The sequence below is a fragment of the Leucoraja erinacea genome, chromosome 3 (genome assembly GCF_028641065.1).
Source record: "Leucoraja erinacea ecotype New England chromosome 3, Leri_hhj_1, whole genome shotgun sequence".
Taxonomy (NCBI): domain Eukaryota; kingdom Metazoa; phylum Chordata; class Chondrichthyes; order Rajiformes; family Rajidae; genus Leucoraja; species Leucoraja erinaceus.
The window spans coordinates 105,143,125-105,164,138 of NC_073379.1; the positions used below are offsets into that span (position 1 = coordinate 105,143,125).

Below are 21,014 nucleotides of genomic sequence, written 5' to 3' on the forward strand. Positions count from 1 at the left end.
TTTCTACGTTTCTATTACCCAATCCTCTTGCTTCCCGCAGCAAGGGGAGGATGCAATGCGGAAGGTGCTGAGTGCAGAACTGAACAGCTATAATGGAGGGAGAGTAGCCATCATTACTTACACAACAATTCAGTGAGAAGAAGTGGTCCTGTACAGTAAGGATCCGAGAAACGCCCCATGAAATGAAATGCTCAAGGAGAGGTAACTCTTGGACAGGTACATGGATAGGAAAGGCAGGTGAGACCAGTGTAGGTAAAGCACCTTGGTCACATGGTCAAGTTGTGCAGAAGGGTTTGATTCCGTGCTGAATGACTTTGTGAATAACTGTAATGCTCCAAAGACTTTATCCCAACACTTTAATGACCTCCCACATCAGGCTAATGCCAATTAAAACAGCTGTAAAACAAGTTTGGTAAGTAGTCTGAAGAAGGGTCTTGACCTGAAATGTCACCAATCCCTTCCATCCAGAGATGCTGCCTGTCCTGCTGAATTATTCCAGCATTTTGTGTCTATCTTCAGTTTAAACCAGCATCTGCAGTTCCATCATAGAAACATAGAAAATAGATGTAGGAGTGGGCCATTCGGCCCTTCGAGCCTGCACCGCCATTCAATATGATCATGGCTGATCATCCTACACATTTGGTAAGTAGACTTGGCCGTTCTGGCAGCTCAGTGGACCAGTAACCAAAGCTGCCATCATAAGAGTGGCACAGTGGTAGAGTTGCTGCCTTACGACATCAGAAACTCGGGTGCGATCCAGACTATGACTGCTGTCTGTATGGAGTTTGCACGTTCGCCCAGTGACCACCTGGGTTTTCTTCGGGTGCTCCGCTTTCCTCCCACACTCCAAAGACTGTCACAAGTGCGTAGGATAGTGCTAGTGTTTGGGTCATCACTGGTCTGTGCAGGCTAGGTGGGCTGAAGGGCCTGTTTCCATGCTGTATCTCTAAACTAAACTAAAGTAGCAATGAAAGGCAAAGTTAAATTCAGACTCTCCTTGCAGCTTCTGGCTGCAGCCAACCCACCCTTTGGAAATAAATCAGCTCAGCATCAAAGACTTCCTGACAAACCTGTATGTAATTGTTGATGTGTTCAAGAAGGAACTGCAGATGCTGGAAGATCGAAGGTACACAAAAATGCTGGAGAAACTCAGCGGGTGCAGCAGCATCTATGGAGCAAAGGAAATAGGCGACGTTTCTGGCCGAAACCCTTCTTCAGACTGATGGGGGGTGGGGGAGAGAAGGAAGGAAAAAGGGGAGGAGGAAGAGCCCGAGGGCGGGGGGATGGGAGGAGACAGCTCGAGGGTTAAGGAAGGGGAGGAGACAGCAAGGGCTAGCAAAACTGGGAGAATTCAACGTTCATGCCATCCGGACGCAGGCAACCCAGGCGGAATTTGAGGTGCTGTTCCTCTAATTTCCGGTGTTGCTCACTCTGGCAACGGAGGAGACCCAGGACAGAGAGGTCGGATTGGGAATGGGAGGGGGAGTTGAAGTGCTGAGCCACCGGGAGTTCAGGTAGGTTATTGCGGACTGAGCGGAGGTGTTCGGCGAAACGATCGCCCAACCTCCGCTTAGTCTCCCCGATGTAGATCAGCTGACATCTAGAGCAGCGGATGCAGTAGATGAGGTTGGAGGAGATACAGGTGAACCTTTGTCGCACCTGGAACGACTGCTTGGGTCCTTGAATGGAGTCGAGGGGGGAGGTGAAGGGACAGGTGTTGCATTTCTTGCGGTTGCAACGGAAAGTGCCCGGGGAGGGGGTGGTACGGGAGGGAAGGGAAGAATTGACAAGGGAGTTGCGGAGGGAGCGGTCTTTGCGGAAGGCAGACATGGGGGGAGATGGGAAGATGTGGCGAGTGGTGGGGTCACGTTGGAGGTGGCGGAAATGGCGGAGGATTATTTGTTGTATTTGCCGGCTGGTGGGGTGAAAGGTGAGGACTAGGGGGACTCTGCCCTTGTTGCGAGTGCGGGGATGGGGAGAGAGAGCAGTGTTGCGGGGTATGGATGAGACCCTGGTGCATGCCTCATCTATGGTGGCGGAGGGGAATCCACGTTCCCTGAAGAACGAGGACATTTCCGATGCCCTGGTGTGGAACGTCTCATCCTGGGAGCAGATGCGGCGGAGGCGGAGTAATTGGGAGTAGGGGATGGAGTCTTTACAGGGGGCAGGGTGGGAAGACGTGGAGTCCAGATAGCCATGTGAGTCAGTGGGTTTGTAGTGTGTGTCGGTCAATTGTTGATAGTGCTAATTGTTGCACCCTTTACATAACACAGGTGCAGGGCATGTTCCTGCACTCCTGTGTGCAGTCCACACCAGTGTTATTTACATATCCTGGTTCAGTCTCAGAGGAGTGCCAGGAAAGAGCCTGCAATTTGGTGTTAAGTATGTATTGACGACACCATTTCATGTATATGTGGTGTCATACATAGAGAAGTGCTAATTGAAGTTTGTGCTGGGTGGATTCACAAATTTGTGACCAAATTTACACTCAATATAAACTATTTCCATCTATGAACGGCCTTTTGATAATACAGGAAGACAGGCCAAATGCAAGCCATCTCTTAATGCTTTGACACCAGGCATGAAAAGGAAGCATTAGATCCTCAACAATATATAACTGCAATATGATTCTGTAACTAATTAACCACCTCAATTAGCGTCTGTTTATTTTGTACGTGGGAAGCACATTTTCTCTGGCCAAATACATGGTAATCACCAGCAGGAAAAGTTCAAATAAGAAATCCAACAATAGTTAATTATTGGTTAACAAATTAGATTGGCTGACATATTCTGCACACAATTAAACTGCATAACAAACAAGAACTACCTTAAAAGTACCGTGACGTTTTTTTTTTCATTCCACTAAAAGATTGTAAACCATTTAGCCATTGTGAAAGAACGAGCTTAATGTTGAGTGGTTGTGCTGTAACCCCCACTAGTTCAGGGAATAATGAGAGTTACTGCCGTCTTACGACTTAGACATAAAAACATAGAAAATAGGTGCAGGAGTAGGCCATTCGGCCCTTCGAGCCTGCACCGCCATTCAATATGATCGTGGCTGATCATCCAACTCAGTATCCTGTACCTGCCTTCTCTCCATACCCTCTGATCCCTTTAGCCACAATGGCCACATCTAACTCCCTCTACAACATAGCCAATGAACTGGCCTCAACTACCTTCTGTGGCAGAGAGTTCCAGAGATTCACCACTTTAGAAAGGCAGGCTAGATGCCACCTCCAGCTCCTGTGGGCAGTGAGGAGAGTTGCAAGGGGAAATTGGCAGGGAGCCACACAGTTTTCTACTTTTACTACCATTTTGAGGATCTTTCTCCGAAACCGATGAGGTAATGAGAATTACCAACATGTGAAATCTGGCACATAACAAAGCTGGCCGCCTCAGCCAGCTTGTTCCGACATTAAACTTCTGTGAGAAAACCGGATATTTAAAGCAAGGGTGTTTCCTTAATGCATGATAATAGTGTTTTAGAAGATCTCAGATTGCATGTTAATGAGGAAAATATGTCATCCAATGCATTTGACTTCATTACTACTTAGCAACAATGTGCAGTGATGTTCCCAACATTGTCAAGGAAGCGAAGGGCGGCTTTAGATTTTATATTTTGTCCTGTAAACTTAGTGAACGGGATCGCTGAATAACCGCTTATCTGAGATTTGTCTGTCAAAATGAAAATGCTTAAAACATTTTGCACATTACTGCAGCCAGCCATATTCTGCAGTTTTCTCTCCAATGTGGGGTTCCTGCGAATGGAAAATGTTGTGATGTGATCTTGCTCAAAAAACCATCACCCTTGCGAACCTTTTATGACCAGGTTTGCTTTGAAAGCTACTGGATATGTTCAAAATCATGGGAGGGCAAGTCCATATAACCATATAACAATTACAGCACGGAAACAGGCCATCTCGTCCCTACAAGTCCGTGCCGAACAACTTTTTTTCCCCTTAGTCCCACCTGCCTGCACTCATACCATAACCCTCCATTCCCTTCTCATCCATATGCCTGTCCAATTTATTTTTAAATGATACCAATGAACCTGCCTCCACTACTTCCACTGGAAGCTCATTCCACACCGCTACCACTCTCTGAGTAAAGAAGTTCCCCCTCATATTACCCCTAAACTTCTGTCCCTTAATTCTGAAGTCATGTCCTCTTGTTTGAATCTTCCCTATTCTCAAAGGGAAAAGCTTGTCACAAGACAAAGTGAATACAGAGACACTTCTCATCAGCAGAAGTAATTAAAAAAGGAACAATGACTAATATTAATTAGAAAATGAACCAAGGGTAATAAGGAGACCAAAACTGTACGCAATACTCCAGGTGTGGTCTCACCAGAGCCCAATACAACTGCAGAAGAGGATTCACCAATTTAAAACATGTTTGCTGTTTCTCCCTCCATACTTGCTGCTTGCTATTTGATATTTTTGGCATTGTGTCTGTGTGGAGTTTGCATATTCTTCCTTTGACTGCATGGGTTTCCTTTGGGTGCTCCAGTGTCCTTCCATGTGCAAAGACATGCAGATTTGGAGGTTAATGTACATTACCCCCAGTACAGGTGACCTTTTGTTACAACTGGGAAAGTGAGAGATGCAAGTTAATTTTCAGTGGGAGAGAAGCTGGGGAGGAGATGTTGGGGTCCAGGCAGCAGGAAAATGTGGGTGGAATCAAGGGAATGTAGCAGGTGGGATCAGGTTAAGGAAGTGGAATCAAGGGAAACATAGAAACATAGAAAATAGGTGCAGGAGTAGGCCATTCGGCCCTTTGAGCATGCACTGCCATTCAATATGATCATGGCTGTTCATCCAACTCTGTATCCTGTACCTGCCTTCTCTCCATACCCCCTGATCCCTTTAGCCACAAGGGCCACATCTAACTCCCTCTTAAATCTAGCCAATGAACTGGCCTCAACTACTTTCTGTGGCAGAGAATTCCACAGATTCACCATTCTCTGTGTAAAAAATGATTTTCTCATCTCGGTCCTAAAAGACTTTCCTCTTATCCTTAAACTGTGACCCCTTGTTCTGGACTTCCCCAACATCGTGAATAATCTTCCTGCATCTAGCCTGTCCAACCCCTTAAGAATTTTGTACGTTTCTATAAGATTCCCCCTCAATCTTCTAATTTCTAGCGAGTACAAGCCGAGTCTATCCAGCCTTTCTTCATATGAAAGTCCTGCCATCCCAGGAATCGACTGGTGAACCTTCTCTGTACTCCCTCAGATTAGGAAGACATGTAGCAGGTGGGATCAGGTTAAGGCGATATGGCTGTGTAATTTGCAACTGTTACGGTTGTAGCTGATAATGATATGGCCTTTACTTACAATCCAGGGACTAATGTTTGACACCACAATTTGCTTCAAAGGATTTTTATTGTTCTTATCAGCCCTGAAGACAAAGTAACCGCAATAATCCTAGTACTTTTCCATTGTGTTCTTACCACATCCTCTTAACAGATATCTATGTGGCAGGCGGACTCTTCATCCCCTAAGTCTACACATGTTAAAGGGAAGCCAATGTCAACAAAATTAGCAGGAGTGAGTCCCTTGCTTGGCAACTCAGCAGCATTCAGGCGATTCCGTGCAAAACACTTTCACCTCTCTTTTCTAGCTTTCTCCCCTACTCCATCAATGTGAAGAATGCTCCTGACCAAAAATATTGTCCATGCATAGGAAGGAACTGCAGATGCCGGTTTAAACCAAAGATGGACACAAAAAGCTGGAGTAACTCGGTGAGTCAGACAGCATCTCTGGAGAAAATTAATAGGTGACGTTTCAGGTCGAGACCCTTCTTCTGACTTAGGTCTGAAATATTGTTCGTCTATTCCCTCTGCAAGTGCTGCCTGACCCGCTGTGTCCCTCCAGCAGTTTGTTTTCTTGCTCTAGATTCAAGCATCTGAAGTCAGTTCTAGTTTACAGTATTGCAGTTGCTAATTGGCTGCTTAGTCTGAAGGATGAAAGTTTAGAATATGCCATTTTAAGGGTGGTTTGTGCTGTCAACGGAGAGGTTATGTAAAAACAAAGACTTGGTCCAGCACGGAAAGAAACAGCTGTGTTTATGAGTGATGCACAGGTTGTCACTTTAAATCAGCTGTGGCTCAGCTGTTTGGGTTACTGGATCTGAGTCAGACAGTTGTGGAAACAACGGCAGAGATTCCAGAATAAATATAGAGACTGGTTTTGTTCACCTGTCCAAAATGTATCCTCCGACATTAAGGGCGGCACAGTGGCACAGCGGTAGAGTTGCTGCCTTACAGTGCCAGAGACCCAGGATCGAACCTGACTACGGGTGCTGTCTGTATGGAGTCTGTATGTATACGCTAGAATTTTGAAGATTGAGGGGGGATCTTATAGAAACTTACAAAAAATTTAAGGGGTTGGACAGGCTAGATGCAGGAAGATTGTTCCCGATGTTGGGCAAGTCCAGAACAAGGGGTCACAGTTTAAGGATAAGAGGGAAGTCTTTTAGGACCGAGATGATAAAATCATTTTTTACACAGAGAGTGTTGAATCTGTAGAATTCTCTGCCACAGAAGGTAGTTGAGGCCAGTTCATTGGCTATATTTAAGAGGGAGTTAGATGTGGCCCTTGTGGCTAAAGTGATCAAGGGGTATGGAAAGAAGGCAGGTACGGGATACTGAGTTGGATGATCAGCCATGATCATATTGAATGGCGGTGCAGGCTCGAAGGGCCGAATGGCCTACTCCTGCACCTATTTTCTATGTTTCTATGTTTGTACATTTTCCCCATGACCAGCGTGGGTTTCCTCCAGGAGCTCTGGTTTCCTCCCACACTCCAAAGACGTAAAGGTTTGTAGGCTAATTGACGATACAAGTGAAAAATTGTTCCTAGTGTGTGTGTGTAGGATAGTGTTAGTGTGCGGGGATCGTTGGTTGGCACTGCCTCAGTGGGCCAGAGGGCCCGTTTCTAAACTATATCGCTAAATTAAACTAAACCAAAGAGTTACCACACTCTGTTTGCTAAAGTAACTACGTTCACAATATTTCATTGGCTGCACAGTAGTTTTATGTCTTAAATGAGTCAAGAGAAAAGCTCTATAAAAGCAAGATAGTACCTCCCTTCCCATCCGTCTCCTAGCCAAACTTACTTACGCGGTCGCTCCCCCTATTATTTGACACCATGTTGCTAAAGTTTGACCAGACCATAATGGTGGAAATGACTGTCATCCAGCACCCCATTTTCTCCAGAACAGCTACCTGACGGGGCAATTAATCCTTCTATGGTTAACTGCATATTTGTTATTCTTCTCAGTGGATTGTCACCTTGTCGTGGTGGAGAAGCTTGTGTGAACCTGAGAGTGTTGCCATCTGGAGCTATGCTCCTGGTAGGGCCACCCATGGCGGTAAGGTTGAGGGGGAGGTCTCTGACAAAGAGCAATCCAACCAAGACCTCAATGGTGGAACAGGCGGAGGACAATGGCCGACCTTAGTGGAGCGTCACAACGGATGGGAAGGCTGATGAAGGCTGCAGCAGAAAAGGGTCTCCGGTCGTCTTGGATTCCATGCCACTGGATCCTGACTCAGATCTGTCAAGGACCGTGGGGTGGCTGTCTGTGCACCAGTCTCCTCACGTTAAACAAAGTCACGCACAGGTGTCCTCCATACAGGGAATATCCACCTGGAGACACCCATGGTCAGCCATGTCCGAAGGGGGCCTAAGAATTTATAGAGACACTAATCATGTTCATAATTTTTCATCTATTTCACTTGTAAGAATTGACTAACCACATATTTTGAGCTGATAAGATCGCCCACTTGGACAAGAAATGATGTGCTGCCCGAACAATCTCAAGTATAAATGCAACTTTGAGAGAAAACTTGGATGGAAGTGCAGTTCTGTTAAATGTTACCTCCTCCATTGCAGTGATTAGGTTCTGAGTGGACTTGCTGATCTCCCCTCCTACGGATGGTGCACCACTGCCTGTTGTCAGATAGGTTGACCCAGGACTGGGATGACCATTGATTTCCATACTGTAGCTGGCTTTCACTGGCCAGCAGAGTTGATTGTGCAAGATAACATAGACCACAAAAACATACAGGCCCTGCAAAACAAAACCAAATATATTACAAACAGTGCAGTAAAGAGAGTCCATATTTTGAAGAAAAAAACCCAAATCTGTTGAAAGCTTGGAAATAATTGAAAAATAACGGATATTCCCAGCTACAGTGGGTTGTGGAGGCCAAGTCTTTGGGTGTTTTTAAAGCAGAGATTGGCAGGTCTGATTAGTTAAGGGCCTGTCCCACCAGCATGCGACTGCATGCATTTGGTGCGACCAAACGGAAGCGGTGTTCGTGCTAAGTTCGTGGTAAGTATGCAGTAAGTACGCACAAAGTTCGTGCGTGACGTAATTTACGTCATACTAACCAAACAGCTGGGCAAGAGGCGGGCCGACTGAATTTGTACATCGCACGGCGTCAGGCGGTGACGTCATCACGCAAAGGCACGCCGGGCGGTGATGTCATCGCGCAACGCCACGCGCTAGGCATATGCCGTCAAGACGCTGCATACGCCCTCAATGCGCCTGCGGGCCGACAGGCCGTTGGTGCGCAGGATTTTCGGACAGTGCATGATTTTCGGAGCCCCACGCGATGTCGGGACCAGCCCCGCACAACTCCATACGCCTCCGCTGTTCGAAGTGAGACCGGGCGGACGTACGCCTCAAGCGACCACATGTGGTCACGCTAGACGCATACAATCGCAGGCTGGTGGGACAGGCCCTTAAGGGTATCAAAATGTTACGGGGCGAAGGCAGGAGAATGGGGTTGAAAGTGGAAGATAGATCAGCCATGATTGAATGTTAGAATAATCCCAATGGGCTGAATTTAGGAGGGCTTCTTGCGAGGCTCCTCTTGCCTGGTTACAACTCAGACTATAATGATCACAGGAAATTAGAGATTTACCAGTCGAGTCTCATGTGGAAGATTAATGTGAGTAGGACTGTTTCCTTTCCAAACTTATTCAATTGCGTTTTAAGTTTTAGAAAATACTAATATACGTAGCGTAAAACTGTACTACTAATGTAAAATATACTAATCAAGACTTTTTATCTATATACTATTAAAACTGTGTGGCTGCTGGCTGGCTGCCGGCTTTCTGCCTGACTTGTGGTTGCCAGCCTGTGGGTGCCAGCCTTTGATTCGTTGCTACGCCAACGTCAGACCCACAAACGCCCTGAATGTTTCCATTTCGGTGGAGATTTCACTTTTCATTCCAAGTATCCACTCCTCATTAAATTTCGTCAAGTTTATGAGCTTGGTCTAGTATTACTGTATTTTTAAGATACCATTTTGGACAACAACTGGCTGAATGGTGGAGCAGGATGAGACCTATTCCTACATTTCATGTTCTTCACATTATGGCTCGATTCAGACAGAAAATTGGAGGAGGCAAAATATGGGGGAGCCTACACTCAGTGGGTGGATGTAGATGAATAATATTCTTCATCGAGCAAAGAAATAATTAGATTGTATTGAAGGTTTTTCAGATGTTGTTATCCCCATGTTAGAGGCTAATAAGTTTCCATGCAGGTGGACCACACTTACCTGCAGGATGTTGAAGATAACGTACAGTACCAGCATCCAGAAGTGTCTGTAGGCCATGTACAGGCCTCCCCACAGCCATGTCAATGATATCAGAGTGAAAAGGTACAGCACAAGAGGAACTTCTGTAAATATGGTGAAAGAACATATCAGGCTATTTCAGAGCACATTTCATGAATAGGAAATTCAAACAGGACCTGTTGAAATACCAGTAAAAGTTATCAGTGGTGCAAAATGTATGTGCTTGGAAAACAAATTCATAAAACATAACCTTATGAGCTTTTCTTACCATTTCCATCATTTTTTGTCTGATCTTATAATTTTTAAATTTAATATCTACAACCAATCTCCAGCTCGTTTATATGGGATAAGCCTGAATGCTGGGCTTTAGGCTTCTATGTCAAATTCTTTTGTCAAGTTTTCAAAAGGCCTTGGTCAGACCCAATGGACAGTTCATCCAGCACCTTGCCCCATCACAACTCTCTCATCCACATTGGCTTAACCTGTTCACTGCCACAATGTTTTTTCACTCTGTACTCTTAAGGGGTTGGACAGGCTAGATGCAGGAAGATTGTTCCCGATGTTGGGGAAGTCCAGGACAAGGGGTCACAGCTTAAGGATAAGGGGGAAATCCTTTAAAACCGAGATGAGAAGAACTTTTTTTTCACACAGAGAGTGGTGAATCTCTGGAACTCTCTGCCACAGAGAGTAGTTGAGGCCAGTTCATTGGCTATATTTAAGAGGGAGTTAGATGTGGCCCTTGTGGCTAAGGGGATCAGAGGGTATGGAGAGAAGGCAGGTACGGGATACTGAGTTGGATGATCAGCCATGATCATATTGAATGGCGGTGCAGGCTCGAAGGGCCGAATGGCCTACTCCTGCACCTAATTTCTATGTTTCTATGTTTCTATGTGTACTTTTGTACTCTGGCCCAAGTATACTGGGGAGTGGCACTGAACAGGTTAAGCCAGCAGCTCAGAACGTCTGGAGCCAAGTGTGACAATAAGGCAGTGAGCATAGAGGGGTAGGCAGCGAGAATGACATTCAACACATCTCCATCTTCTCCTTCAGCCTGAGCTCCTTGGTTGACAATGTCTCATGGAAAGGCCAGTTTATCCTCCACATAAGCCAGCATAGGAGGAACTGGGAGCTGTAGTACAGACACACAGTCTGGGAGAGCTTGTGAGAAAGAGTTCAGACACATGGGACAGGGAGAGACTGCAAGCAGGAACATAGATGCACAGCCAGAGACAGACAACTGTAACTCAGACACCAGAGAGATTACAAGCATTGGTTCAGACGCATTTAGCCCTTTATCATTCTTGGCTAGAAGACTTCACCTTGCACCTTGCACATTCCGGCAATTCAGGTGTGCCAATTCATCATGCTGGAACTGGTGGTAGCAGAGGTAATTTTTCAATGCAGGAGGAGGGAAATTGCAACGGGTTACCAAGCTCTGTGATGGGTATGGTGTTGGAGTAGAGATCCTATTGTTGGTAAGATGCAATATTTATTTCTCTAACTACAGCAGCATGTTAGATGATCTGGACCATTATAAGAGGATTCATCCAACTTACCCACTGCACCAAAAATGTTGTTGGTGAGATGCAGAGTTACTATTAAATAGACTTCAAGTGTATTCTGAGGCCCTGCCTTCAAAAACTCTCAGATTTATACTTATGTATATTGTGTATATATATATATATATATATATATATATATATATATATATATATTATATACACACACACACACACACACACACACATTGAGGAAAAAAAAGAGAAAAATTAGAAAAGTAAGTAAATAAATTTCCCAGCTGCAGACAGGCACGGCAAGTGGAAAAGGGATTTATTAAAGCTTAAAATGAGAATAACTCTTACAATATAACAACAATTTCAATGGTAAAGATGAGATGTATTTAGTTCATTCTTTCTTGTTGTGTCTCTTGTTGCGTTCTGCAGCCGGGGGAGGGGCACGGCTTCAGGCAGGTGCTCTCGGGGGCCGGTGGGGATGGGGGGGGGGGGGGGGGGGGCGCTGAGCGCTGCCCTTGCCTACTACTACCGTAGCCTACTGCTGCTTGCCCCTGCCATGGTCTACCGTTGCCAAGCCCAGCCGCTGCCTGCAGCTGTCGTGGCCTATCGCTGTTGTGGCATACCTCTGCCACTGTTGTGGGACCTCTGTGGAAAGCATCCTACAGCCATGGGGGGGGGGAGGGGGGGGGGGTATTGGGTGGGGGGGGAGGGGGGGTGTGGTGTGTGGGGGGGAGGGGAGGGTAGTGTGTGTGGGTGGGGGGGAGGGGTGTGTGTGTGGGGAGGGGGTATGGGGGTGAGGTGGGGCGGGGAGGGGAGGGTGTGTGTGGGGCGGGGGGGGGGGGGAGGGATGAGGGGGGGAGGCGAGGGAAGGTGTGGGTGTGAAAGGAGAAAAGACCAATCCACGCTGAATGGCAGGAAATCGATCCACAATGCACGCGCGTCTTTTACGATTTTTGTTTTTTTAAATCCTCGCTAACTTTTACATTAGACCACCGATCGTAACACAACTTGGTGCAATCGCAGCACAGGAGAACGGTGAGTAAGCTGGCGAAAAATCGTAGCACTATCGCGTACCGTTTTTGAGCAAATAGAATGACCGTGCAAACCAGAAGATAACAAGATCAGAGCTTTAGTTATGTATAGATAACAGGCAACAACAACTGTATTTGCTGTGTCCACAATTGGAGAAGATCGAAGTTAATTGCAGAAATAAAATCCTTCAATTTTGATAAAGCTTTTTTTAAATTTAAGAAAGTAAGCTCATTAAGTGAAAAAAAGTGCATTTCAAGAGATTTTAACCTTGGTATGTTTTGTAAACCTATCAAATATGTATGAAAATCTGTTACCATTTTAGAATCAAGTTGTCCTTGCCATCTCCAGATTAAGTATATTGGACAGTGTGCATTGGAAATTCAACTGCTCTTTTCTGGTCAATTTGACCCAGGTCTCCTTCTTGGTTTATGCCAAGTTGGGTGACTGCTTTAATTTTTTTTATGAGCAGTGTTATTGACCCTTGTTTTTTGCAAATTACAGACCAGTTAGTCTAACATCAGTAGTGGGGAAACTGCTAGAGTCAATTATTAAAGATGGGATAGCAGGACATTTGGAAAGTGGTGAAATCAATGGACAAAGTCAGCATGGATTTACGAAAGGTAAATCATGTCTGACGAATCTTAAAGAATTTTTCGAGAATGTAACTAGTAGAGTGGATAAGGGAGAACCAGTGGATGTGATATATCTGGGTTTCAGAAGGCTTTCGACAAGGTCCCACATAAGAGATTAATATACAAACTTAAAGCACACGGTATTGGGGGTTCAGTATTGATGTGGATAGAGAACTGGCTGGCAAACAGGAAGCAAAGAGTAGGAGTAAACGGGTCCTTTTCAAAATGGCAGGCAGTGACTAGTGGGGTACCGCAAGGCTCAGTGCTGGGACCCCAGCTATTTACAATATATATATTAATGATTTGGACGAGGGAATTGAATGCAACATCTCCAAGTGTTTCGGATGACACGAAGCTGGGGGGCAGTGTTAGCTGTGAGGAGGATGCTAGGAGGCTGCAAGGTGACTTGGATAGGCTGGGTGAGTGGGCAAATGCATGGCAGATGCAGTATAATGTGGATAAATGTGAGCTTATCCACTTTGGTGGCAAAAACAGGAAAGTAGACTATTATCTAAATGGTGGCCGATTAGGAAAAGGGGAGATGCAACGAGACCTGGGTGTCATGGTACATCAGTCATTGAAAATAGGCATGCAGGTGCAGCAGGCAGTGAAGAAAGCGAATGGTATGTTAGCATTCATAGCAAAAGGATTTGAGTATAGGAGCAGAGAGGTTCTACTGCAGTTGTACATGGTCTTGGAGAGACCACACCTGGAGTATTGCGTACAGTTTTGGTCTCCAAATCTGAGGAAAGACATTCTTGCCATAGAGAGAGTACAGAGAAGGTTCACCAGACTGATTCCTGGGATGTCAGGACTTTCATATGAAGAAAGACTGGATAGACTCGGTTTGTACTCGCTAGAATTTAGGAGATTGAGGGGAGATCTTATAGAAACTTACAAAATTCTTAAGGGGTTGGACAGGCTTGATGCAGTAAGATTGTTCCCGATGTTGGGGAAGTCCAGAACAAGGGGATCACAGTTTAAGGATAAAGGGGAAATCCTGTAGGACCGAGATAAGAAAAACTTTTTTCACACAGAGAGTGGTGAATCTCTGGAATTCTCTGCCACAGGAGGTAGTTGAGGCCAGTTAATTGGCTATATTTAAGAGGCAGTTAGATGTGGCCCTTGTGGCTAAAGGGATCAAGGGGTATGGAGAGAAGGCAGGTACAGGATACTGAGTTGGATGATCAGCCATGATCATATTGAATGGCGTGGCAGGCTCGAAGGGCCGAATGGCCTACTCCTGCACCTATTTTCTATGTTTCTATGCTATAAGCATGGCAAGTTGGAAACATAAAATATTTTTAAACATGGGGTGAACATTTACATAGAAACATAGAAATTAGGTGCAGGAGTGGGCCATTCGGCCCTTCGAGCCTTTAATGCTTACTCTGTTGAGCAATCAGGTACAGAAAGGAAAGAGTTACCTAGATGCCCCATAAATGGGGAAGGTGAACCAAGTATATTGTAGAAGGATATATTGACTCTATTAATTCACTTGGAAGGTATCCAGTTGCACCAACTTGGGGGACAATGACCTGTTTGGCTGCTGTAGCTTTAGAAACCTAGAAGGTCCAGTTCACCACAAGGCTAGACAAGGATCGAACAGTAGATGGGCCCAATTAAACAAATGATCGATGCTTCTAGGTAGGAAGCTTCAGCTGCTGATTTATAAACCTGGACATATATCGGCTAGTCGTCATGATGTGTGATTAGGGTTGGAGCTCATTGGGTCGGTCTGATCAGGCCTCAACTTGGCTGGTGATTTGGAAAGGGGTGGGGGTATGGTGATGGGTGTGGAGTGACACGTTGTGCTTGGGCATCAGGTGTGTGTCTGTGAGTGCATGCACAATTGTGGGGGTAGGGTGTTTCTTTTTTTAGGTTTAGACATACAGCGTGGAAAACAGGCTCATCAAGTCCAACCCGACCAGCGATCCCCGCACTTTAACACTATCCTACTCACACTAGGGTCAAATTACATTTATACCAAGTCAATTAACCTACAAACTTGTATGTCTTTGGAATGTGGGAGGAAACTGAAGATCTTTTGAACACTGGGTTTCAGCAACTAAGTTACAGAGAAAGGTTGAACAAGTTAGGTCTTTATTCTTTGGAGCGCAGAAGGTTAAGGGGGGACTTGATAGAGGTCTTTAAAATGATGAGAGGGATAGACAGAGTTGACGTGGATAAGCTTTTTCCATTGAGAGTAGGGAAGATACAAACAAGAGGACATGACTTGAGAATTAAGGGATAGATGTTTAGGGGTGACATGAGGGGGAACTTCTTTACTCAGAGAGTGGTAGCTGTGTGGAATGAGCTTCCAGTGGAAGCGGTGGAGGCAGGTTCGATTTTATCATTTAAAAATAAATTGGATAGGTATATGGACAGGAAAGGAATGGAGGGTTATGGTCTGAGTGCAGGTAGATGGGACTAGGGGAGAATACGTGTTTGGCACGGACGAGAAGGGCCGAGATGGCCTGTTTCCGTGCTGTAATTGTTATATGGTTATTTTGGAGGAACCCCATAGAGGTCACAGGGAGAATATACAAACTCTGGACAGGCAGCAGCCATAGTCATATTCGAACCCGGGTCTATGGCGCTGTTAGTCAGCAACTCTACCGCTGCGCCACCGTGCCGCCCACTTAATTTTATTCATATGGTTGTACTAACTCACTTTTATGATACTGTTGCATTCCAATAGGCCAAGGTGATCTGCATGTCTTAATCACTAAGTTATCAGGTCAACTTTCTCTCACAAGATTGCTGAAAGGATTTCATCAGCTAAGTACAAATTTTATTTGGCCAACAGTGTTGGCAGCATGGGTCAATATATTCGTCTCAATTCCCGGTGTGAGATATTTTATGATCTGCATGCCTTCAGTTTATTATTATTATTACGTGAAGACTTGAAATCAGTGTGTCATCAACAAGCAATTATTTAACACACTTGTGTCTTCCCTTCCAGTGTTATTTTAACACAAGCATTAAAATGTTTATTGTAAGCAGCCTAATGTCAACATTAAAATAGAAGATACATGGCAAACGAAAACAGTTTCCAATTTTCATCTGCACTTTGAAATGTTCTCTCAATGCCACAGGCCAGATCACCAAGACTTGCTAGCCAACTGCAATGCAAGGTCAACTTCCTCCTGGCATCTATGCCTGTACAATCCATCAAAAAAGTACAAAGTTCACAAGCAGCAGAAATAGGCCATTTAGATGCTCACATTGCATGCTGCATTCAAAATGACCATGACTGACCGTATTACTTCAGCGGCACTTGCACTTATCTCAAATCCCTTGCCGCTGTAAAGAACACAGTGGCACAGCGGTTGAGTTGCTGCCTTACAGCGCCAGAGACTCGGGTTAAAGCTGACCTTGGGTGCTATCTGTATGGAGAAAGCAACGACTACCTGACATTGGACAAGTCAATGTTCATGCTGCTGGGGTGTAAACTACCCAAACAAAATATGAGGTGCTGCTCCTCCAATTAGCAGTGGAGGAGATTGGAGGAGCAGATTGGAGGAGCAGCACCTCATATTTTGTTTGGGTAGTTTACACCCCAGCAGTATGAACATTGACCCCCAATTTCAGGTAGTCCTTGCTTTCTCCCTCCTTCCCCATCCCTTCCCAGCTCTCCCACAGCCCACTGTCTCCATCTCTTCCTTTCTGGCACCCCCACATCAGTCTGAAGAAGGGTCTCAACCCAAAACGTCACCTATTCCTTCGCTCCATAAATGCTGCCACACCCGCTGAGTTTCCCCAGCATTTTGTCTATCTGCAGTTGCTATGGTCATTCAGGTACACAGACAGGGATATTGATATGGTATTTATATATGTTACATTATTTAGAGGGATAATGGCTATAAAACAGGCAAATGGGATTAGGCATCTTGGTTGGCATGAAGGAATTGGGCCAAAGGGCTTGTATCCATGTTGTATACAGTACAATCACCAATACTAGCTGGGCTATTAAATTTAAGCACCATTGAAGGTTATTGGATTTTTTGTCTTTCCAAAGTAGGTGGATAAAGCAACGCAAAATTAATTTATTCTGAACAGTCTGAGCGGTATTAGCATTTACGAGTATTTTTCTGATTATGTATGTTTATTTTCAGTACATCCTATCAACAACTAACCCACTTTTACAGATGTGACCAAGATATGGAAAGAACCAGCAAGTACGGCAAAGAAGACACACAGGAAGACAATCAGCTGCTGACAGGATGTTGTTGGTGAAGGGCCTGTCCCACTTGGGCGACCTAAGCCGTGAGTCCAGAAGAGCATTTTCGACCTTCAAGCTCGAGGGCACTCGCCTGGGAAGCCTCGAGCTGGATCGACCGGCCGCGTTGAAACCGCGAGCTGGATCGACCGAACCGCGAGCTGGATCGACCGACCGCACACACACACAAACACATCGCGAAGGTGGGGGCCAGGGACAGCGGAGGAGCGCTGTCTGCACGATGAAGAGGAAGGTAAACGGCTGCCACAGAGTACCATAAATCCTTTAGAGAGCGCGGGGCGAGGGAGAGAAGGGGAGTAAAGGGGAGGAGAAGGGGAGTAAAGGGGAGGAGAAGGGGAGAGAAGGGGAGAGAAGGGGAGGAGAAGGGGAGAGAGAAGGGAGGAGGAGGGGGGAGGAGAAGGGGAGAAGGGAAGGGGGGGAGAAGGGGAGGAGAGGGGAGGAAGGGGGAGGAAAGGGGAGAGAAGGGGAGGAGAAGGGGAGAGAAGGGGAGGAGAAAGGGGAGGAGAAGGGGAGAGAAGGGGAGAGAAGGGAAGAGGAGAGAGAAGGGGAGAGAAGGGGAGGGAAGGAGAAGGGGGAGAAGAGAAGGGAAGGGGAGAGGAGAAGGAGAGGAGAAGGAGAGGAGAAGGAGAAGGGGAGGAGAAGGAGAGGAGAAGGAGAGGAGAATGAGAAGGGGAGGAGAAGGGGAGGAGAAGGGGAGGAGAAGGGGAGGGAAGGAGAGAAAGGGGAGGAGAAGGGGAGGAGAAGGGGAGGAGAAGGGGAGAGAAGGGGAGGAGAAGGGGAGAGAAGGGGAGGAGAAGGGGAGGAGGGGAAGGGGAGTGAAGGGGAGGAGAAGGGGAGGAGAAGGAGAGGAGAATGAGAAGGGGAGGAGAAGGGGAGGAGAAGGAGAGGAGAATGAGAAGGGGAGGAGAAGGAGAGGAGAATGAGAAGGGGAGGAGAAGGGGAGGAGAAGGGGAGGAGAAGGGGGGAGAAGGGGAGAGAAGGGGAGGAGCAGGGCAGGAGAAGGGGAGAGAAGGGGGGAGAAGGGGGAGGAGAAGGGGGAGAAGGGGAGGAGAAGGGGAGGAGAAGGGGAGGAGAAGGAGAGGAGAATGAGAAGGGGAGGAGAAGGAGAGGAGAATGAGAAGGGGAGGAGAAGGGGAGGAGAAGGGGAGAGAAGGGGAGAGAAAGGGGAGAGAAGGGGAGGAGAGGGGAGGAGAAGGGGAGAGAAGGGGAGGAGAAGGGGAGGAGAAGGGGAGAAGAAGGGGAGAGAAGGGGAGGAGAAGGGGAGAAGGGGAGAGAAGGGGGGAGAAGGGGGAGAGAGGGGGAGAAGGGGGGGAGAAGGGGGAGAAGGGAGGAGAAGGGGAGAGAAGGGAGAGAGGGAGAAGGGGGGAAGAGAAGGGGGAGAGAAGGGGAGAGAAGGGGAGGGAGAAGGGGGGGGGGGGAAGGGGTAGAGAAGGGGGAGAGAAGGGGAGGAGAAGGGGGAGAGAGAAGGGGAGGAGAAGGGGAGAAGGGGAGAAGGGGAGGAGAAGGGGAGAGAAGGGGAGAAGGGGGAGGAGGAGAAGGAGAAGGGGAGAGAAGGGAGGGGGGGAGAAGGGGGAGGGGAGAGGGGAGAGAAGGGGAGGAGAAGGGGAGAAGAAGGGAGAAGGGGAAGGGGGAGAGAAGGGGAGGAGAAGGGGAGGAGAAGGGGAGGAGAAGGGGAGGAGAGGGGGTAGAGGAGGGGAGGAGAAGGGGGAGAAGGGGAGGAGAAGGGGGAGAAGGGGGAGAAGGGGAGAGAAGGGGGAGGAGAGGGGAGGAGAAGGGGAGGAGAAGGGGAGAGAAGGGGAGAGAAGGGGAGAGAAGGGGAGAGAAGGGGGGAGAAGGGGAGAGAAGGGAAGGGGAGAGGAGAGAAGGAGAGGAGAAGGAGAGGAGAAGGAGAAGGGGAGGAGAAGGAGAGGAGAATGAGAAGGGGAGGAGAAGGAGAGGAGAAGGAGAAGGGGAGGAGAAGGGGAGGAGAAGGAGGAGAGAAGGGGAGAGAAGGGGAGAGAAGGGGAGGAGAAGGGGAGAGAAGGGGAGAGAAGGGGAGAGAAGGGGAGAGAAGGGGAGAGAAGGGGAGAGAAGGGGAGAGAAGGGGAGAGAAGGGGAGAGAAGGGGAGAGAAGGGGAGAAGGAGTGGAGACACTTTTAAGAAGTTTAATAAAGTTTAGCGGGCATTTTACCTACCAGTAGGTCTTCCTAGGTCGTGAAACTCCAATGAGCCAATCAAAATGCCCGATCAGCGAAGGAGATTGCCTACGGCTGCCCGCGACTGCCTGTAAGTAAATAGCGACTCCACTCCACTGCACTACGAGTGAAAAAGACCCATGCCGACCAAATTTTACTTGCAGAAAATTTTTCAATATGCTGAAATTTTTTCCACGACCTAGCTGAGGCCGCGAGTAGGTGGGAACCTCCCTCGAACATGAAGGAGAGTTCCAGCCACCTCATTATACCTCGTGTTGACCATTCTGCGAGTTTGAGTCCAGGGCAAACTCATCTAAACTCGCAGCTTAGGTCGCCCAAGTGGGACAGCCCCTTAACTCTCTTTCAATTACAGCGCTCATAGTTAAACCTATACCACTGATAATTTCTGAAATCACCTACTCTGTTGACTGTTGCACAAATTTATGAAAAATAACTTTTGAATGTAATGCTAAAGATTTAAATTGTCCACACAAAACTATCTCTGGAGCTGTGATTTTTGAAACTTCATAAGGGTTCCACTTCAAGACCTCGTCAAGTCTTCTCTCATAGTTAGGACAAAAGTAATCTAACATGGTCCAATGCTCTCAGTTAGTTTGCCTCTGACACTTTTGATCAGAAAATAATTAATGTTAATATATTTTTGCAATTGGGAAATAAGTTAATGCAGATGTCACTATCACGAAATAAAAGAAAATTGTAGCATTGCAAATAAATGAAAAGAGAAATTGATTCTGGAATTGTCAAAGTTTATTGTTGAGAGGTAAGCGATCTGGCACATCTTTGCTTTTCATAGAGGACTTCACTTGCTCCCTTGCTGTGGCCTAGGAATTACATCTGGTTAAATATTTATCCATTTTCTTTAAGAGATGCAATGGTTATGGTATGAGTGCAGGCAGGTAAGGGAAAAAAAGTTGTGTCGGCACGGACTTGTAGGGCCGAGATGGCCTGTTTCCGTGCTGTAATTGTTATATGGTTATATGGTTATAATGATACTGGTCTGAGCTATTTTCTGTGGCAAACAATTCTGAATTTTAACAAATTTCCACCTAAAGAAATTTCCCCTAGTTTTTATCTTCAATCCATTTGAAACTGGTATAAATCTTGCTCACCCCCAACACAGGAAACCTTTATGTTGCATCAATCCCTTTATGATTCAAGCAAAATCTCTTTTAAATCTGTTTGTATCCTTTCGTGTTCTTGTGGAAATTGTTCTTGGTTCTTGGTTCCTTGGTCCTCCAAAATATTCCGAATGGAATTTAAACTGGAGGTGGTGAAGCCAGAAAGGGTTATTGGGAAGAAAGAGCTACTTTAAATTTAGTTGCATCTGGTTGGGTAACTATCATTGGGTGGAGATTATTCCATGCTTTAATTGTGCGGGGGAAGAACGAATTGCTGTATACATCTGTCTTTGCAGCTGGGATCACAAATTGGATCGAATGCCCTCGTCTGCTCCTAATTCTTGTTTCTGAAGTGTCTCCAAGTAACTGCTCTCCCATAGACCTGAAAATCCTTCAAAAATAGTTTGCATAAACTGTACGCTCAAAACAGCACACAATCTGTCAGCTGCATCTTATCTGTGGTTAGCACTTCCTGTCTGATAAGAATTACGTTGGAAACAGAAACACTGAATATAAATGAGAGAAAGGTTTCCACTGTCAATTAGATTTTTGTTTTGGATGAAGCGAGGGATTTATTACATTGTTATAGTAACTGTTTCTGCCTGCTCAGCTCTCGTACATGTTCCTCTAGACCATTGGTCCAGTGGACTGTCCTTCCTTATGTGGCCCTTCCAAGGCCTGTGTTCTTG

The 21,014-nt window shown here is 46.3% G+C and overlaps 1 protein-coding gene across 1 annotated transcript in view; it reads right to left on the bottom strand.

Annotated features, from left to right (window-relative positions):
• LOC129695907 (adhesion G-protein coupled receptor V1-like) overlaps nucleotides 1-21,014 on the bottom strand; it is a 491,758-nt gene that overhangs the window by 11,550 nt on the left and 459,194 nt on the right. The window contains exons 87-88 of the mRNA XM_055633356.1: nucleotides 9,574-9,695; nucleotides 7,881-8,072 (exon numbers count right to left, since the gene is read on the bottom strand). Of these exons, the coding sequence (XP_055489331.1) occupies nucleotides 7,881-8,072; nucleotides 9,574-9,695 (314 nt within the window). The remainder of the gene's footprint in view (nucleotides 1-7,880; nucleotides 8,073-9,573; nucleotides 9,696-21,014) is intronic.